Genomic DNA, 20,577 nt, shown 5'->3' with positions numbered 1-20,577 from the left:
TTTTTAAAAAAAAAAGAAATGGGCAGAAGACATGAACAGACATTTTTCCAAAGAAGACATCCAAATGGCCAACAGACACATGAAAAAGTGCACAACATCGCTCAGCCATCAGAGAAATCCAAATCAAAACCTCAATGAGATATCACCTCACACCAGTCAGAATGGCTAAAATTAACAAGTCAGGAAACAACAGATGTTGGCGAGGATGCAGAGAAAAGGGAACCTTCCTACACTGTCGGTGGGAATGCAAGCTGGTGCAACCACTCTGGAAAACAGTATGGAGGTTCCTCAGAAAGTTGAAAATAGAGCTACCGTACGACCCAGCAATTGCACTACTGGGTATTTACCCCAAAGATACAAATGTAGTGATCCGAAGGGGTACGTGCACCCCAATGTTTATAGCAGCAATGTCCATAATAGCCAAACTATGGAAAGAGCAAAGACGTCCATCAACAGATGAATGGATAAAGAAGATGTGGTATATATATACAATGTTATATTATGCAGCCATCAAAAAAATGAAATCTTGCCATTTGCAACAACGTGGATGGAACCAGAGGGTATAATGCTAAGTGAAATAAGTCAATCAGAGAATGACATGTATCATATGACCTCACTGATAATGAGGAATTCTTAATCTCAGGAAACAAACTGAGGTTGCTGGAGTGGTGGGTGGTGGGAGGGATGGGGTGGCTGGGTAATAGACATTGGGGAGGGTATGTGCTATGGTGAACGCTGTGAATTGTGTAAGACTGTTGAATCACAGACCTGTACCTTTGAAACAAATAATACATTATATGTTAAAAAAAAAAAAAAGAAGAAGACAGTAGGAAGGGAAAAATGAAGGGGGGGGAATTGGAGGGGGAGACAAATCATGAGAGACTATGGACTCTGAGGAACAAACTGAGGGTTCTAGAGGGGAGAGGGGTGGAGGGATGGGTTAGCACAGTGATGGGTATTAAGGAGGGCACGTATTGAATGGAGTACTGGGTGTTATATGCAAACAATGAATCATGGAACACTACATCAAAAACTAATGATGTAATGTATGGTGATTAACATAATAAAATAAAATTTAAAAAAAAAAAAAGAGTCCAGGGTGGAGGGTTCCACTGGCCAAACACCCAAAAACATGGGGAAAAAAGAGGACAGGAGTTTTGAGTTGGGATAAATGTCCCACTTTGCTTGTCCTAGGTGGTGGGCTCTTAAAAACCCACACAGATCATTAGAAAGAGTGGCAGGCCTGGGGAGGCAGCTATCCCAGGAGGCCTCGAAGCTGAGTCTCTGGAATTTCCAAGAACCTTTTTCCAGTTTGGGGATTAGCGATCCAGCCCTCAGCACAACTGTGATCCCTTTTTCAAAGCCCCCCAACTTCTGTGCTGTCTACAGGGGCAGGGGATGACCTGCGCTCTCTACTCCCAGGACCTCACCCAGCACCTGGCGTTGAACAGGTTCTTGGTAACCACCTGCGGAACGAATGAGCAGCTCACAGATGGACTAGCACAACCATCAGCTGACACACCGGAAGCTTTTGTGGAAAAGCTGAGGGTATGTGCTATGGTGAGTGCTGTGAATTGTGTAAGACTCATGAGTCACAGACCTGTACCCCTGAAACAAATAATACCTTATATGTTAATTAAAAATAAGTAAATAAATAAATAGTAACTACCTTAAAACATTTTAAAAAATTAAAAAATAATAAAATAAAATAAAGCACCTGACCAAGTAAAGAGAAGTCCTTTGCAGATGAAGACACCAAGTCCCAGGACGCTGAGTGCTGAGCTCCCAGACCTGGGTATGAAGTATGGTCTTCAGACTCAGTCTGGGGCTTCTTCCACACTCCCCCTGCACTCCCCCCAGCAAGTACCAGAACCCCACATACATGTCTCCCACCCACCATGCCCAGCACTGCGCTAATCACACAGCAGATACCAAAAACCAAAAACACATGCAAATCTGATTCAAACTACCAAACAAGAAAGGCCTTGAGTTAAAAATAAGCACAGAAGGGCTTTCAAATCTCCTAAGCCAGCAAGTGACACTAAGTTACTTAAACTGTCAGCGCCTACGGTCCCTCATCTGTAAAATAAAAAGAACACCCACCCCTCAGAGCCACTGGAAGAATTAGACGAGACAGTTATACATGAAGCTCCTAACAGAGTCCCAGCAGATGTTCTCCAAACATGACTGTCTCTTCATACTCCTGCTATTAAACCGCTGTGGTTTTACACATCTTAGTTTCCATAATTCCCCAGAAGATACTGGAAATTCTGGATGGTTCTGTTGGGGGTCACACAACTCACAGAACTGCCTGCCCATTGGCAGAGTCGCTCACAAGCTGGAGCATGGCAGGACGCGCCCCCACCTCCACCCATGTGCAGAGCGGCTGCTGAGATGGGTCCACACATTCAAGAGATCTGTGTCCCCCACCTCCTCGCCTCTCCCGCTGCCTCCTGCGGACTTTCTGAAGAGTTGAACCAAACAAAAGCAAATCCTTCCATGCCAGGAGCGGTGTAATGGTGCCACCAGCATGTATCTCCTTTCAAGGAAGGCCATTACAGGGCCAGAGAATTTGGCTACAATCCTGCTCACTCCCCAGTCCTGAAATACTAGGACCCTCTGCAATTTGAGCAAAGAACATTTGGAACAATTAAGAGAAAAGTCTCCCCTTCACAAGGAGTGAAACCGAATGGAAGTCATTTGCCAAGACAGGGCTGGCAGAGACGCACGGAGGGGAGAAGGGTGTACGGATGGAAGGCGGGCACACTGCAGGCTGCCAGGCGGAGGTGGGGGGCACTCAGCATGCCAGTGCTGGCTGAGGTGTCCGGCCCACATACAAGGACCAGGGAGAAGCTACTAGAACTCATGGAAAGCAGGAGAAGGAATGCAGGGCTTTCCCTCCGTCCGCAGCCCGCCCCCTCTCCACGGAGACAGGAGCCTCCCCAGCAGAGGCTCTGCCATCCTGCCCCACCTGGGCAGACGATTCCAGGGACCCCCAGAAGGCGGGAGGGAGGGAGCTGGGAGGGGCGCTGGCTGGGTAAAGGCCCACTGCTGAGTTTCCCCCCAGAAGGCCGTCGTGCCAAAGCCTGCCAGCCCTTCACGTGGCCAGATCGTGAATTCACTCCCAAGAAGTGTAGGAAGACTAGGGGTGTCGGGCGGAAAGAGCCTCTGCCCAGCCCATTTCAGACCCGGGCCACCAGCTCCGCAGGCAGCTTCCCTACTCCGCCTCCACCTGCGGGGGAAACGCCGACCGGTGTCTGTCCGGGAAGTTCCGAGCGGCCAGAGGGATGCGCGACGCAGTCCCCAGGGAGGCGGCGGGGGTGGGGTGGGGTGGGGGGCGCGACGGGTGGGTTCGCGGGCCCTGGCGTCGCCGACACACAGGCCTGGAAGCCAGCTGTCCCCTCGGACCAGCCAGCCGCTGGGAGAGGCGCGCGGCCACGGGCGCCCCCTCGGGCCGCCCCGCGCACAAAGTTACTTACCTGGTGGACGCGTCTCCGGAGCCAGCTTGTCCCTCTTGGGCGCTTTCTTGGGCTTGGTCGCCTTCTTGGGCGGCCTGGGCTCCGGCGGGCGCGGCTCCCGCTCCCCGTCCCCGGTCCCCGCGGGCAGCGGCGGCGAGAAGGGCTCGGGCTCGGGCTCCCGGCGCGCGTAGTAGGGCTCCCGGCTCCAGGTCTCCTGCACGTAGTAGTCCGGGGCCTGGAGGGCTGCGCCCTGGGCGCCCACCCCGGCCAGGAGCACCGCCAGCAGCGCGAGGGCCAGTGCCAGCGCGGCGGCCCCCCGGCGGGCCATGCCCGCTCGGCCCCGCGCCCCGGGCAGGGTCACGGGCCCCGGGAGCGCCGGGCGGGCCGCGGGCGCGGGCGGCGGCGCGGAGCAGGGGCGCCGGGACGGCAGCGCGGCGCACGGGGCGCGGGAGGCGGCCGGCCGGCGGCGCGTGTGACCGGCCCGCGGGGCTGGGCCGGCCTGGGCTGGGCCGGGCCGGGGGGCGGGCAGGGGCGCGCCGAGGCGCGGGGCGGGCGCAGGGGGCCGGCCCCGCCCTTCCGTCCGCCCTCCTTCTCGGCCCGGACCCCGCGGAGGCCGGCCCCGCAGGCAGGTGTTGGAGCCCTCTCCATCCCATCAGCCGTCTCCAAGCCTTGTCCCGTCCCGCTGCCCCGACGCCGGCCGGTGAGCTGTCCTGCTGGGCGCCGGCTTCCCCAGAGTCCCAAAGCTTTGAGTTTCCATCCCGGAGGAAGCTCGAGCGGGTTCACAGGTTGGAGGAGCGCGGCCCGCCGTGAGAGAGGATTTGCCCAATGTCCTAAAGCCAGTTAGGGGCCGAAGCCTAGCCCCCTGCCTGCTGATCGCTGCTCCGTCCCCGGCTCCACACCAGACACGGTTCTCCACTGACCATACAAACCTTTCGCTCAACTTGACCATGATCCTATTTCAGGAACTGTGAAGAAGGGATTCCTGAGACCCCAGGGCCCCAGGGCTCCAAGAAGTAAAGTTTCCGTGAGGGCGGGGGCCCTGGTGACCCTGGAGGGCCCCAGCTCCTGAGACGGGGACTCTGTTGGACAAGAGAGACAAAGCGGAGCTACCCTAGGGCTGCCGTACTTGGAGTCACGGAGGTCGTTCGGTTCATGCAAAGAGCAGGCTCCTGCGGGAGCGTTTTCTAGTTGGGCAGGCAGGGAGCTCAGTCACTTTTGAAAAAGTACCTTCTGTCCTTGGACAACTATGTTTTGGTCCTTCAGGCTGGGATCGCGGAAAGGAAGCCTGCTTTGGTTTCCTCTTGCTGTTGTAACAAACTCCAGCAAATTTAGTGGTTTAAAACAACTGCTTGCAGTTCTGCGGGTTAGAAGTGTGAGCCGTGTCACTGGGCTAAAATCAGCGGGCTGCATTCCCCAGTGGAGCCTCTGGGGCAGAACCTGCTTCCAGGCTCCCACGGGTGCTGGCCCAGTTCAGTTCCTCCAGGTGGGAGCACCCAGGTCCCGAGTACTTGCTGGTTGTCGGCACCCCGCTCTTGAATCCCCCTGACTGCCTGCATTCCTTCTCCTGCTTTCCATGAGTTCTAGTAGCTTCTCCCTGGTCCTTGTATGTGGGCCGAACACCTCAGCCAGCACTGGCATGCTGAGTGCCCCCCACCTCTGCCATGGCTTCAAATCTCTCTGACCTCCCCTTCTGCCACATCTTTCCTCCTTCCTTCTGGTTGGAGGAAGGGCTCCTGTGATTAGATGGGCCCACCCAGATCATCCAGGATAACCCCCTCTCTTCAAGTAACTTCAGTCCCATCTGTACAATCCATTTTGCCATGTAACCCATTCACAGGTCCCTAGCATTCGGCTAGGGGGGGTCTTTGGGGGCCATTCTGCCTACCCCAGGGACGGACTGAGCCTCGACCCTAGATCAGGCTATCCCCTTCCCAGTCCTTTGGGCCCTGATATCCCAGGAGACCACTGAGCTGAGTCTGGGCATCTGGGCACAGCCTCCCCATTTCCCTGGAGTCTCACTTTTGAGCCCACACAGTGGGCAGGGCTTGGGTCGGGCCAGCTGCCATCCTTTACCACCGGCCTCTCCATTTGCCACCTCGTTTTCTCTCATTGTCCTCCAGCAGGCCGCCAACCGGGCCATCCGTTAGCGCAGGTCTTCTGGGGTCCCAGGCCGCAGACCAAAGAGAATGGCCAGAGTGAGAACAGGAGGCTACAGGCCGAGGCAGGGCCCTGCCCTGTCTCCAAGGGCCAGGAAGCCTTGGGCCTATCAACAGCCCCCACACCTGCCGAATATCCTGGAATCCAGAGCCAGCAGAGGTCTCCAGAGTGACGGAGGAGAAGGGTCCCCTTCCCCTCCCTCCACTCTCCACGTAGGCCTCCTCTGGGCCCTGTTCATGACCCCCTGCGGATCCTGGCCCACCCTCGCCCATGATGTATCCCCAGGGCTCAACCTTGCTTTTTTCTGAAGCCGGGCCCTCCCGACAACAAAACAGGGCTGCAGTTCCAAAGCTTGTGCAAGTGGTGCACTCAGGAGTTGCAGTGAGCTATAGGAAGCACAAGCAAGAGGATCGCCTAGAATCCTGGCCAGAAGGGGCCAAGAGCCCATCCAGACAGGGTGGCACCGAGCACCACCTCCGTCGGAGCCCCCAGAGCCTGCTAAACATGCAGGTGCCCGGGCCCCACCCCGGACTTCCAGAATCTTTTGAGAGGAGGGATTGAGCACGGGCATGTCCAGGAAGCTCCTCAAATCATTCTGATACAGTTAAAACTTGAGCCTGACCTTCTCTCTCCCATTTTACAGAGGAGAAAACTGAAGCCCAGACTCTCCCAAGGACACAGAGCAAACTACAGCCAAGACTAACGTTTATCCAATAATTAAAGTCAGGCAATATGAATCTTGGTAACCCCAAACGCATAAGCCCTAAAAACATTTTACTTTCCTGGCACCTCTTAGGCAAATAAAATAACATACACCTACCCTGCAGTGTCTGGAAAACGTTCAGAGAATGCCCCCACTCAAACGTGAGTCTCAACACATCCCTAAAATCAGGAAACAAATCCCACTAATCACAGCTCTCCCTCGTATGGCTTGCTTGTTTGTTTTCCACCGAGAGACACATAATTAAAGCAAGCAGAACAAAGAGAACAAGAATTGATTGCATCGATGCCAATTCTCCCAACACATTAGCAGCCTCCTGCAAGGCTCCTGGAGCTGCCTTGTCTCCCTCCGATTCCCTCCCTCTGGGGCTGCTCGCCTGGAAATGGGCTGGGCACAGCCAGCGTTCATGAAGTTTAGACAGACAGGATGGCCAAGCTTACTCATGCTCTTCATTCCCAAGCCTCATCCTGCTTCTCAACCCAGCCATCATCTGCCCCGGAGGCTCTGCTCATCCTTCAGCCCCCCAGATCAAGACTTTGTCCCATTTATGCTTTACCTTCTACTGCATCTGACACCTCAGGAAGTCCTAGCGCTTCTTGCGGCACATTTTCTTGAATTCACCTCTTCCTCCGTTCCCTCCGGCAATGGGAACAATGTTCCCATTGTTCAGAGCCCCGAGCCAGATTGTTGGAACACGCGCTCAGCAGTCCTCCTTGCCTTGGCCTCTATGACTTGCTGTACGCCCCACAGGAGAAGCTACCGGGCTTTCTCCCTAAGACACCCATTTTATAATGTTGCTGTCCTACTGAAGAACGGAGTGCTTACCAATCCCACGTAATCCCTCCACATAGGATTCAGGTTCACCTGCTCACCCACACTTGGCTCTCCTGGTTCACCCATGGCCCCAAACAATAAGGCATACTCTTCATTTCCCCTCACACGGTGTTTATAAGCTCTTTATAAACCAGCAATTATTCCAACCTGCTAATTTTACATCCTCCACAGAAATAAGAGAGTACAAGAAAGACAGAAACTTCTCAATAAATTCTTGTTGCATGTCTAATCTTGGCTAAGGGTTTTTGTGGCATCGTCAAAGAGTGCTGCTTTCTGAGATCTTTTTGTTCTCAGTCTAATAATTTGTTTATTTAGCTCAAGTCTGGAATCCTAACAAAGGGCTCTTGGCATTTCCCGAGAGTGTAAGTGGAGCTTGGTAAAGTGTTAACTTTTACTGGACGTTTGCCATGCTATAAAACCAAACCTTCCAGCTGGGCGTACCAGCTGGGGACAAACTTAGAAACCAAAATGGCAGCTCAGGATCCCTCCTGGTTTTTCTGACTTTTTAAAATGGTGTCCTTTAAAGTCAACCCATTGTTTGCTTCAGTTGGGAATCTGTTATGGGCATTTCTATTAAGCAAGTTAAGCCTGTGTTTATTTACTCATTCATTCGTTCCTGAGACTCAGGATTCCATTAAGCCAATTTCTGTTACAAAATATAAATCTGTACTTGTCAAATAATCCTCAAACACCTTACAGAGCTAACAATTGTTCAAATATTTATGAGAGCTGCACAGCAAAGATTTATGTTAAGCTGCTGGACAAGGAACAATAGAGTGTACAGGTCCAAAGAACATTCTGTTGAAACAAATGTTGTCAAGACATCAATACTTTTATAGCATTTTTCATAACGGACTTTCACACCTGCTCATTTCCCTAATTATCCCGGAGACTTTTACACTCAGAGAGAATGAAGATGGAATTGTGGGTTTGTTTTTTTTTTAAGATCAGTAATTTGAAAAATTAGCTGCTATATAAAGAAAAATACATGCTCAGGCACAGTCGTTGCTAAAAATATAGTCTTGAGATAGATGCTCACAGAGAGAGACACTAAGTTGTTATGGCAACTATGATTATAATTCCGAAGCTGGAGGGTTTTTCCCGTTCATTACTGTGTTGGGATGTGGTGGTTTAAATGACAGTGTCCTTTGTAATGTCCTCAGTCTCATTACTACATAATTACCCATTTCATATTTAATTTTCAACATGTTTGTTCTTACTCCTAGGCTCTGTAGATTCGGCATCTTCTGATAAAGCCTTATTCTTAGTTCATGGGTCCCCCTGCAACCCAGATCCCTTCTTCACTAGTGCCTCTGCTACTGTGATTTCATTTTCATTTCAACCTGGGGAAATTGGCTTTGGCTTGAGAGATTCCATTTGTAAACATAAAATGCTGTTGTGAAACTGTTAAGAAACCAACCCCACGGACACCTGGGGAGACACCGGACTCAGAATAGCCAGGCGCTGCTCACCAGCCCCAGAGAGCCAGCATTTCCTGGTCACCTACTATGTGCAAGACAACTAGCAGATATGACCGCATCTAAGTTTTATGCTGGTTTTTGTCTGTTTGCACCCGGTCCAATCTCCATCCCTCTCAGCCCTCAGCATCCTGGAGGTTGACCCTCATGGGCTGAGTATCCCTGCCCTCTGGTTTCTGATGGGCTATGATCAATGGAAGTGCCGGCAGGAGAGAGGAGAGAGAGAGATCTGGGTACTTCGTCCCTTTTCCTACAACCCTTCCCCATCCCTCCCTACTTTGGCCCCAGGGGTCCTGGGGTGGCTGCATCTTTTTTGCTGCCTTGAAGCCCCCCTCCTCAGCTCCAGTTTTTGCAGGCTAGTGGGTGGTGTTAACCTTAAAAAATAAAACTGACAGTTATGTCACCAACCAAAGGTAGGTTTATTCAGGAATAGCAGAGAGTTGCAACCTGGAATCAGCTATGGCAAAAGCACAGGCAAGTCCAGAGAACAAAGGAGAGGAACACTCTTTTATAGAGGAAAGGGGGATGTTGGGAGAGCTGTTTTTGTTTTTTTTTTTTAAGATTTTATTTATTTATTTGAAAGAGAGAGAGAGAGAGCAAGCAGGGGAAGAGGGAGAAGCAGGCTCCCCGCTGAGCAGGGAGCCCGATGCGGGGCTTGATCCCAGGACCCTGGGATCATGACCTGAGCCTGAGGCAGACGCTTAACCAACTGAGCCACCCAGGCGCCCCGGGAGAGCTGTTATAAACAAAATGTCCATTGGGGTTTTGAATTATGGTGGCTTTTCATTGGCTGATTTGTGGCCATCTCTCATTGGTTGGGCTGTTGCCACAGGAGAAGGAAAAACTTTCTTCCTCCTGCTGGGTAACAAAGTAGTACCCACCTGGCAAGGTCTGTCTCTTCCTTTTGGATTTGCAGTTGAAGACAAGTGGTGGGGCGTGAGTGCTCCCCCGGTCCTCCATTTTAGGGAGGACTCCCTTTATTAATATTCACAGCAGTAATGACTTCCTGCAGGCTTAAGCCTGATGTCACTAGTCTCTGGTGCCTCAGTATCCCATTTTTGTCTCCTCAATCCCGCCCGTGCATCCAGGCTTCCTTCAAGCCACTTCATCTGTGTGTGCCTCTGTTCCTGCTGGGTCCCTGACTGACACAATCCTCCCCAGGCCTCGTGAAGGGAGAATGACTCTCCTCCATCCTGCAGCAGAGGGAACTAGAAATAGTTCAATCATTTGCTGATAGTCACCCCCTTAACAAGTGATTGAATCGGGAATTTAAGCTCCAACTGTCCAGCTGCAAAATCTCTGCCTCCAGTATGCCCTTCACAATCTCAGGGCCAAGGAAATTCTGGCCCACCACATGGTCCAAGAAGCACTCAGCCGAGTGTGGAGTAAGGGTGTAGCACAGACCCCAGGTGCTGGTCATGAGGGGCTCTAGTGGGGGTGGCTTTCACCCAGCAAATCTCTAGCCCTTCCTTCCAATGGGATCGCTTAAGATCTAGGTTCCTCAAATTCAGAAATTCTGGAGCTGCTCCTGTGGTCACTTAATGCATGAAGAGAAGGAGAGCAATCTTTTCATTTGCATGAAGAGAAGCTCAATGCAAAAGGCCAAGAAGCTAAGCCTAGGAAGAAACTGCCCTGTCCCCCAGCCCACCATTACCATGTTCATGCGGCTGCCACACTCTGGCCCAGAATCAGAAGAAAGGGTTTAGAAAGCCTGAAGCTCAGGCCTTCCCCTGTCTCTCCCCCCTGTCAGGGTGCAGGGCTGTCTAAAACACCAATGCCAAATGCAGTTGGTCCACAAACTCGGGGAGGCCCTAGGGATGGAAAAGTCAACCTATACCTGTAGCCCGTTCTCAGGCAACCAAACCCCAAACCAGGAGTCTCACTGCAGTTTCTGTAGGAGAACATCCCCTCATCTCCCCACATCACCGAGCTTGATAGCATAGAGACTAAAAATATAATAAGAAAGTAATGTGAATTTAGCAAGTTAAAAAATTTAATAAATTCCTAGAAAAAATAAAAAATGCCAAAGTTGACACAAGAGAAAACCCAAACAAGAGAGAACCCAAAGTTAAAATGGGAGTCAACTAGTCTTTATAAAGTAGTTCCAGTGGGTTTACAAATGAATTTGCCAAATTTTTTAAAAAGCCCAAATTCCCATCTTACGAAAGTTTTATTCTGGGAAACAGAAAAAGTGAAAGCTGCTTAAATCGTTTTATGTGGCTAATGTAATCTTGATTCTAAAATCAGAGAATGGCAACATAAGACTATAATGGGCTCATTTCATTATGAACATAATGAACAAAAAATCCTTAAGTCAAATATTAGCTAATTGAATCCAATAGTTTATTTTTATATATGGTACAAGGAAGACAGTCTTGTTTTAGGAACACAAGGATAGTTCAACAGAAAAAAAAAAAATCTATGTAATTCATCACATCAACAGACTAAAAGACAAAAATTATATGATTATATGAATCAATGAATTGTCAATGAAGTATCTGAATCAGAAAAGCATTTCTTAAAATTCAACACCCATTTAGGGAAGAAACCCTTAGCAAACTACAAATAAAAGGGAAGTTTCTTATCTTGATAAAGGCTATATACCAAAAATCCACAGCAAACATGATAAGTAATGGAGTCAAGTTAGATGCATTCTCTTTAAGACTGGATTCAAGGCCAGATGTCCACCATCATTGTAATTACTTCCTATGGTTCTAGAAGCTGTAGGGCAATGCTACAGGGAAAGAAAAGGACAGAAAGTGTGTACATTTAAGAAGGAAAGAGAAAAAAATCTTTATTATTAGAGATTGATAATCTTATCATTTCTCCAGGAAAGACCATTAGAATCATCAGACAAAATAAAACATAGTTTTGCAAGATAGAATAATAAAAGATAAATTTTTTTAAAATCAGTAACATTTCTCTACACCAATAATAACAAACCAGAAAATATAATACAAGATAAGATAAATTCACAATATTAGCTAATTAAAGCTGGAATTATTTTGGAATTTGTCTAACCAAAAATACAGGAGCTCTGCAAGGAAGCAGTCTTGAAATTTAATAAACTACATGGAAAATGTCCTGAGCAAATGGCAAGATACTCCATACTCTTTCATGGCCTACTTAGCATCTATAAAGATTCAATTCTCCCCCCCCACACACACACACAGCACCACACACACAAATTAATCTAGAAATAAAATAATTATAAGTTATATGCAAGAAAAAATCCATTTGGATTTTTTTGAGAAATTCAATAAGCTTATTTTAAGATATATATGGAAGAAAGGAGTCCTAAAATAGCTAAAATAGCCTACATTTACCTGACTAGATATTAGGACACCTTACAAAGCCACAGTCCAAAAAAAGGAAAAGAGAAAAAAGGAATAGAATTCATGGTATGAGCACAAAACAAGCCACAGACTCATGTAGCAAAAGGGAGAGCTTAGCTACAGAGTTCTGTGTAGTACATCGAGAACGATGCGCAACATGAGAACATTTTTATGAATCCAGGTGGAATCCTCACCATACGGCCTTGGGAGATCCCGCTCTCTGTGGCAGAAAACTAAGTGTGGATCCTGGTCTAACACCGCTCACAAAGGTGAACACCAAATGGATGAATGAACTAAATGTGAAAAGTGAGACCATAAAGATAATGGAAATATCTTTGGGACCTAGAGATGGGACAAACTTCATTGGGAGGTGACCCAGCAACGTCTCAATCGGACCCAAAAATCGTATCCATGATACATAAGGAAGGAAAAAAGGAAAAGCCCTAATAGCAAAACAGCAAAGAATATGAACAGGCTACCGACAGAAAACTCAAAAGGCTAATGATATATAAAGAGATGCATAGTCCTTAGTAATCAGGGAAATTCAAATCTAAATGAGGAGGTATCCACTGGCAACCATCAGCTGGACAGAAATGAGAAAGCTGAGTCATGTCAAGTGTTGGTGACAAGGTGGGGGTCACAGGAACCCTCAAGCACTGAGCAGGGCACGGAGACAGGTGACATCAATCTGACAGGCAGACTAGACTCATATGCCCTGATGCATTCTAAATGCACACACAGCCACCAAGCTTGAATGCCCATTATTTGTTTAAGAGAAAATGACGAACCCAATGGAAAAGAGAAATTTAGCTGAGAAGCAGTTTTTTCCTGCTAAAATGCTTGTATCAAAAGAGGATAGTACATTAACTCAGGATGCACACCACAGAAACAATTTCTATGTTGCCATTGGAAAAGAGAAGACGGATTTTTTTTTCCTTTTCCACTGAATTAAATAAACCAATCAGTTTTATGGCACTACCTTCTAGAGTCAGCCCAAATTAATTACTTGGAAATGTGGAGTGACCTTTTTATTCTTCCTTACCTTTCTCATTACTTCTAAGGAGTAACGGCTGTCGGCACAGGTAAGCAAATGCAGTATATGAAAATCATTTGTAATACGCCCTTTTGCCATCCGGGGACTAAATTATATAAATACCCCCATACAGTGAGAAAAATAGATCCTGCCCTCAAGCTACAATTACCTGATTAAGATCGTAACACTGAGCATAAACCAAAAGCAGAGGCATAGTGGTTTTTAAAATTCAGCTTAATTACATCTACCCTTAGGGGCACAATCAGGAAACACATTTTTTTAGAAGTGTTGGCATCTTTCCTTCACACCTGGGCTTTGCTGCCGACTCCCTTCGAGTCATAAATCATGCGCTGAAACGCAGCTTCGGAGGGGCTCAGGCATAAAAGGTGGGGAGCTCTTGGGAGCAGCAAACACTCCCTTTCCTTTCACCCCCTCTTCTTCCCCCCCACCCCATGCTAAGGAAGCTAAATTGTCACATCCAGTTATGAAGTTTATACTAAGAATCCATTTCTAGGGGCGCCTGGGTGTCTCAGTCGTTAAGCGTCTGCCTTCGGCTCAGGTCATGATCCCAGGGTCCTGGGATCGAGCCCCACATCGGGCTCCCCACTAAGTGGGAAGCCTGCTTCTCCTTCACCCACTCCCCCTGCTTGTGTTCCCTCTCTCACTGTGTCTCTGTCAAATAAATAAAATCTTAAAAAAAAAAAAAAAAGAATCCATTTCTATTTCTAAGAAGGTTAGCTTTCAAGGCTGAAAATCCGACGCTCTGTGTATCAAACAGATTGGCAGCCACTGGACCAACCTGGATCAAATCCTTAAATCTTTTTTTAAACCCAAGCTTCCACAGTCCAATGGATAAAACAGAAAGTATGCTTGTTCTTGTTTCCATTCTTCATCCCGGAGGTGGGAGTGAGGCGTGTTAGATATTGAAGTGTTTACATTGTATATTTTAATATATAAAGAGCCTGTAAATGTAATTTCCCAACCAGCAGTGGTCCATCTGGGGCAGTGCAGCCCAGAGCAGAGGCAGGTCACCCCCCCCAAGTCAGACCAACGTGGGTGTAGGACCTCTCATCCTGACCCAACCTTTCACTAGCTGTCAGCCCCGGGGCAGGGACGGACTGCACCATCCTTGCCTCAGTCTGTGCATCTGTGAAGTGGGAGACTCCCATGCTGACCTAGCAGAGAACGGTGGTGAGACGCTAGTAATATAATGTACATGGTTGCTCAGCATAAAGCTGGCCACATGGTATGTGGCTGTTACTTGTCTTCTTGCCCTATTGGAGCGAGGCTCATGCTCGTGGAGGCTCACTGCTTAATGGAGGAAGGAGACCTCCACATCATGCCCATCATTCTCTCTTCATCACCCCCCTCTTGTGCACACTGTTCCACTACCTGGCTGCTCCCTGGCCCTTCCTTTCCTGGCAAACTCCTGCTCACACTCTGAGGTCCCACTCCTGGGGAAGCCCTCCCCCTTGCAGTGGGGGGAGGTCCTCTCTCCCTGCGACCCTCCCTCCCCACCCCACCGGGCTCCCATGGCGTCCTGCATGTGGTCCCCACAGCCCTCAGGACATTGTGTGTGGGCACAGCCCTGATTTCCTTACTACTCAGTGATCTCCTCCAAGGGAGAAAACATTGGAAAGCAGTTGGCATCTCTCCTGCATGCAGAAGGTGCTCAATAAATGCTGGCTGGATGGCTGCACGAAAAGAACTTGAGGGCAGGGTCCAGAGCCTGATTTTTCTGTGTGTCCCCTCCAGGGTCTATCCCAGCGGCTGGCTAACAGTATGTGCTCAACGAACGGTCGTGCATTGAAACTTCCAAAGAGTCCACATCAACTGCGTCCACGGGGCCCCTCCAGGCCTTCTGCCGCAGCCGGAAGATCTGGAACACCCTCCTATCCTATCCCATCCCACCACCAGTATCATTGCCCAGCCCTCGGGTCCCCTGCCCCCACCCCAGGGAAGGGTGCACGACGTGAGGAGGGAGACCCCACTCCTCCCCCGAGCCCAGGGCACAGTCTCTCCTTCTCCCAGGGGGTGCGCCCCCTGCCGGGGACAGGAGGTTCCTCGCAAGGTGCAGAGAACATTCCCCAGTTGGCACAGCCACTTAAATTTTACAACAGATCTTGTTCTCAAAGGAAGAAAGCTGGAGCCAAACCAATTAATTTTTTAAACACCCCAAAGGTCCAAATTAAACACGGTTTGCCAGGCAAAGCTACAGCCTGACAAAAATAGGAGACCTTCTGGGACGTTCTCAGCCTCTGATGTGGGTCCGCCTGGTCAGGACCTGCGCCCGCCCTGTCGAGCTTCGTGCGTTTACCCCGCTCCAGCTAGTCGGGTGCTTAGCTCCCTCTGTGGAGAAAAAAAAGGCTGATGAGGTGAAGAAAAACAGCAAAACAACAATTAAAGCCAATATGCAGTATTTTCTTTTTCAAACGAAGCCTTCCCCGGTCTTAGTTAAATCCCTCCAAATAATACTTTCGAAACAAATACTACCCCTTCCATCCTTTAAGACTCAGTTTTTTGTTTGGTTGGTTGTTTTTTTTTAAAGTAATCTCTACACCCAACGTGGGGCTGGAACTCACAACCCCAAGATCAGGAGTCGCGTGTTCTGCCGACTGAGGCAGCCAGGCGCCCCATTCAGGGCTCAGGTTAAATGTCCCTTCCTCAGAGAGCCCCTTCTGGACAATTCTGTTTCTAGGATTCACCCTTCTCCCCTCATTTCCTGGCTCTGCGTCCTGTTCGTTTACTTCATGGCACCTGCCACGCTTGGTCGCTCATTCTCTCCCGATCACTCTGAGGCTTGAGGAGCTAAGAGACAGGCGGGTTCAGTGGCTAAGACAGTGGGCCCTGGGGCAATGCCTGAGTTCAGATGCTGGCTCACTCACCAGCTGTGTCCTGGAGCAGGTCCCTCAGCGCTCTGTGCCTCAGTGTCCCCTTCTGGAAAATGGGGACAATAACAGTCCCCACCTCACAGACTGGTGGGACGTGGTAAATGAGTTAGTGTGTGTGAAGTGCTGAAAACAGAGCCTGGGAAGGATTCAATTATATTATCACCACCCCCACTGTTAACTTCGTATGTCTTCTTCCCTGCGGCGGGGCCACACTGAGCACAATTTCTGGTGCGGGGTCAAGGTTGGAACAGGCTGGCACAGGCTCTCCCTGACTCTGCCCTTAACCTCTGTTTCCAAATTCACCCCTACCTCGTTATTCGTGAAGCCCTTCTCTGGCCAAACTGAGTGTCTCTTCCGCATTCACACATCGGGCTCCCCCACTCGCCCCCACCAGCACTGTCCCCTCCGCCACCACCTGTCCCATGCTTGCTTCCTGTTCTGTCACCCCCCCCCATTCCCCTACCTCGCCCGCCCACTGGGGCACCAACCACTGCCCCGCTCCTCCTTCCTCGTGGAGACACCGCCCGGCTGGCCCTGGGAAGCCAGAGTCCCTGAGAGCGCGTCCAGTGACAGTGCTCAGGGCCACGCAGGTGGCAGCCATGCAGGGAAGTGACCCTAAGACCAGGACAGAGCAGGGCTTTGCAGCTCTTTTCTGAGGTGCTTGCATTCAAATGCCCCGTGCTGCCCTCAGCGAGGCCACTTCTAATGGGCACGCGCAGTGACTCGTCCTTCCAACGGAGGCAAAGAGGGAACAGGACAAAATGATGAGGGACACAGCAGCCTGATTTCCGGAAGGTGTGACCTGGATGCTGAAGCCATGGTCCCAGAGACAGCAGTCTAAAGAGAGGGCACTGGACCCGAGTCACTGGTTCTAGGGACACCACTCTCTCTGCCTTAATCTTTCAGAGCCTTGGTCACCCCATCTGCAAACCAGGGGGGTTGGCAGGTGACCTTGGGGGCTCCCTGACCTTCTGATGCACCATGACTGCACCCCTGAAGCTTTCAGTCCAGGACAGAGGATGCCAATGACCCAGAAGTGGCTTGACTCACCACATGGGGCGCCAGACCTCCTTGTGGCCCCGGGGCCCAACCCGCTTCACGCTTGCCTTGCCCATCACGTTCCCGGCTCCTCCTTCTTCCCACTCGGCCACCCCCTTCTCTGGCTCTGTGTACCCCGTGTCAGGTCATCCAGTCAGCAGAGTCATAGACCCTCTCGCCAGTGACTTCTCTCATGTCACTGCCCCCCCGCAAACCCACCCCACTCCATCCTGCGTCCTGCTCTGAGGCTCCTCGCCCTGAAAGTCTGCCTTCTCTGCCTCTGTCAGTGCACAAGTCAAACCCTTTGGTGCTTCCCTGCTATCTGGAAGATGATGTCCAGACCCCTGGTCTGCATGCACAGGCCAAGCCTCACCTCCCCACACTTTCTGCACCCCCCCGCCCCACCGCCCAGTGATGGCCGGGTAGGAAACGAAGTCACAGCGTCCCCATGGCTCCCTCACACTCCTGCTTGCCCACACCCCGCTGCAGGAAGCCTCCCCTGCGCTCCTCCACCTGCTCGCATTCCGGATTCCCTTGTCTCTGAACTTCATTCCAGAAGTCTCCTTAGAAATGTGTGAGAAAGGGAGGCACGGGCAGACCACGGGCTAACCTCATCATTTCACCTTATCGAGCCTCAGCCTCCTCATCTATAAAATGGGATACGAATGCTGACCAAGCTCAGAAAAGAGATGGAATCAAAGATGCTCACAAATGGGAAACCCCTCACAAAGGTCAGGCTGATGCTAACCCAAGGCTGGCTTCTCCTCCTGCCCATGGGAGCCTCCCCACTCCAGTAGATGTGGCCCATCTTCAGACAGCCACGAGATCTTGAGGGGTCTGCTGGACTGCCGCTCCCCAAATATCCCTGCTATCAATCATGTCAGCCCTACTCAGCTGTCTCTGAGCCTCCGGCCATGTGTGCACAATATCCGAATAAAGTTTAAATTAAATCCAGAAGCCATAACGCTTCATAAAACTCACACTGCAAATTCCCTGCCATGGAATGCCAAACCAAAATAATAATAATAAATAGTACATTTTTCCCCATGGGTGCTGAATTTTCCCAAACTTGGCTCCATAAGACCTGGGGACCTTCCAAAGATAAGAAGTCTGTGCAGGAAACCTCTCATGTTTCCTCGGGATTCACGTTGTTCCCATGCATTTTCTAGAAGGGGAGAGAGAAGCAGGGTCGCGAGCCACCATGGGCCGGAATGATGGAAAGCAAGCCCTACACGGTGCCGGGGGAAAGCTTAGGGAGGATGCCTGCACTGCTTCCTCCTCCCATGACCAGCCCCCGTCTTCTTCTACCCCGGAAATTTCCAACTACCCACCCGCTGCTTGATGGATGTCTGCTACACATCTGGAGCTCACCTCGAGGATTTATGAGTCTCTGCCCCTAAGAGTTCAGCACAATGAACTTCATGCTGAGAGACACCTGTGAGAAGCGCCAGAAGGGGCTGCTGAGTGTGTGAGTGTGTGTGTGCAGGTGTGTGCGTGTGCACGTGTGTGTGTTCTAAAGAGCTGCGTTTCCAGAGGGCTCCCATCAGCATGGAGTGTTTACGAGAGGCTGCCGTGGATGGTGGGGATACCTGTTCCAGCTGCCAAAATGATTTGCTAATGTAATTAACATTCGGGCTGAAACTGAAGAAGGTGGTTCAAACCACAGTGACTATTTTTAGAGGCCTCCTAATGGAAAACTCTTTCCCTTTCAAACCACACAGCTTTCTGTAATTAGGAGAGACTATTCTTCAAGCCAGATCTTTTTTCTCAAATGTCTGTGCTTTATACGATGTTATCGTGAAAATGCATCTACTTGGAACGTACAATGTGCAGAGCAGGCAGCGTTGCTGGGGTGAGCTGAGCAGGGCACCCATGGTGTCCTCACCACCCCCATGCAGCAGGGGAGGACAGTGTCACTACCCAGGTTCCCTGCTGCCACTCCGCAGAGGATCACGGCAGGGGACACAGAGCAGTCCCTGGGTACTTTTTCTCTTAGGAACCAGTGAAGAGTCCCTGACAGCATTGGCCTATCCGGAGAGTAATTTTTAAATGTTTCTTCCACTGTTCCCATCTTAGAATCACAGATCCCCTCCCCTAGGTTCATTCGTGCATTCTGAAACAGTCTGTGAATGTCTGCTGGGTGTCAAGAGAGGGACTCGACCCCAAGGGCCTGGGGTGCGTGGATGTGCACGAGAGACCTCACCACGGCCCCCCGGGGAGCTTATATTCCAGAGAGAGGGAGGTGTTAGGAAATAAACCAAAGCATCAACAAAACATACAGCTTTGGATACTTTAAAAGGAAACAAAGAAGAAAGAGAGGAAATGAGAGAGGAAGGCAGGGAGGGGCAAGGAATGGAGGAGGGAGGCAGGGAGACAGGGAACAGGGAGGCAGGGGGTTGAGGGGGGCAGGGAGCTGTGGCAGAGAGAAGGGGAGTCCTCTTTGAGGAAACGCTGGGCGGGGAAGCCCTCTCTGAGGAAGTCTCAAGGGCCACCTGGCCCGTCTTCCTAAGGTGCTAGGGACAGCCCCACAGGGGCCAGGCGACCAAGGAGAGTCTTCCAGAGCATCTGGAGTTGGCCAAATCTCTCCACGTGCTCAAAGTTGACAGTTGAAACAGCTGTGAAGTTACTGACTGCAGCGAGGTGCCCAGGAACTTCCCGCCGTGATGGCAGTGTTCCATATCCTGATTTGGGTGCGGGTTATACATTCGTTGAAACTCAGCACACTGCACACTTACTTTCCTATGTGTAAATGTCACCATCCTTACATTATGCCTTAACTTTCTTTCAATGAAAGACTTTGGTTCTTTAAGAGCAGTTTCAGGCTCACGGTAGGATTTAGAGCAAGGCACAGAGAATCCCATATACCCCCCGCCCCTCCACACGCACACAGCCTTCCCCACTGTCACCACCCCAGCAGAGCCACACGCTCCTTACAGTCGATGAATCTCCGCTAACACCGACGCGTCATTCTCACCCGCAGTCTGTAGTTCACCTTCGGGTTCACCCCTGGTACCGTACATTCTAAGGGGCTTGGACAAACGTATAAATGACTCATCTCCCTCGTTACAGTGTACAGAGTACACAACCTTAATTTTGTTTAAAAAAAAAGGATTTAAAACAGTGAACACGGGGCGCCTGGGTGTCTCAGTCGTTAAGCATCTGCCTTCGGCTCAGGTCATGATCCCAGGGTCCTCGGATCGAGCCCCGCATCGGGCTCCCTGCTCAGCAGGGAGTCTGCTTCTCTCTCTCCCTCTGCGCCCCCATAAATAAATAAATAAATAAATAAATATTTTTTTAAAAAAGAAGCCCTCACCAGAGAGCAGGATCCATGCATTGCCTACATCACAAGACACTTGCATTTCAACTATTTTGAGATTCCACGTCCAGGAAAGGCTTCCAGGGAATGTCCCACTGACCCATGTCCCACCTGTGACAGGTCTTTTGGGCCTGCGGGTATGACTTGCCCCTGGCAAGGTCCCTCCACCTCCCAAATTCTGCCTCTGTAAATTCAGACTGCAGTCCACACCAGGCTTAACTGTTTTCTAAGAACCTCTTTTGCCAAAGTACGAATCTGGGTTGAATAAAGTAATTAACTGGTGCCCTGCCCAGAAAGCAGCTATATAATTTATGTT

The 20,577-nt window shown here is 50.2% G+C and overlaps 2 protein-coding genes across 5 annotated transcripts in view; both read right to left on the bottom strand.

Moving 5' to 3' along the window:
* The window catches only part of CPXM2 (carboxypeptidase X, M14 family member 2), a 139,472-nt gene extending 135,615 nt beyond the window's left edge, over positions 1 to 3,857 (bottom strand). The window contains exon 1 of one of the 4 annotated variants that reach the window (XR_013449577.1): positions 3,480 to 3,854. Coding sequence is in view for 3 of the 4 variants with exons in the window: in XM_078077015.1 (XP_077933141.1) it covers positions 3,480 to 3,786 (307 nt within the window). In the remaining variant the exon portion in view is untranslated. Of the gene's footprint in view, positions 1 to 3,479 lie in introns of all 4 variants that reach the window. The other 3 variants (XM_078077015.1, XM_036067146.2, XM_036067145.2) reach the window with 3 other exon arrangements.
* Positions 3,858 to 10,969: 7,112 nt separating this feature from the next.
* Positions 10,970 to 20,577, bottom strand: part of CHST15 (carbohydrate sulfotransferase 15) — a 153,930-nt gene continuing 144,322 nt past the window's right edge. Inside the window, exon 8 of the mRNA XM_078077014.1 lies at positions 10,970 to 15,365. Coding sequence (XP_077933140.1) covers positions 15,268 to 15,365 — 98 coding nt within the window. The 3' untranslated portion in view covers positions 10,970 to 15,267. The remainder of the gene's footprint in view (positions 15,366 to 20,577) is intronic.

This window comes from Halichoerus grypus, chromosome 7 (genome assembly GCF_964656455.1).
Source record: "Halichoerus grypus chromosome 7, mHalGry1.hap1.1, whole genome shotgun sequence".
In the NCBI taxonomy this organism is placed as follows: Eukaryota; Metazoa; Chordata; class Mammalia; order Carnivora; family Phocidae; genus Halichoerus; species Halichoerus grypus.
This window is presented reverse-complemented; position numbering and strand designations above follow the sequence as displayed.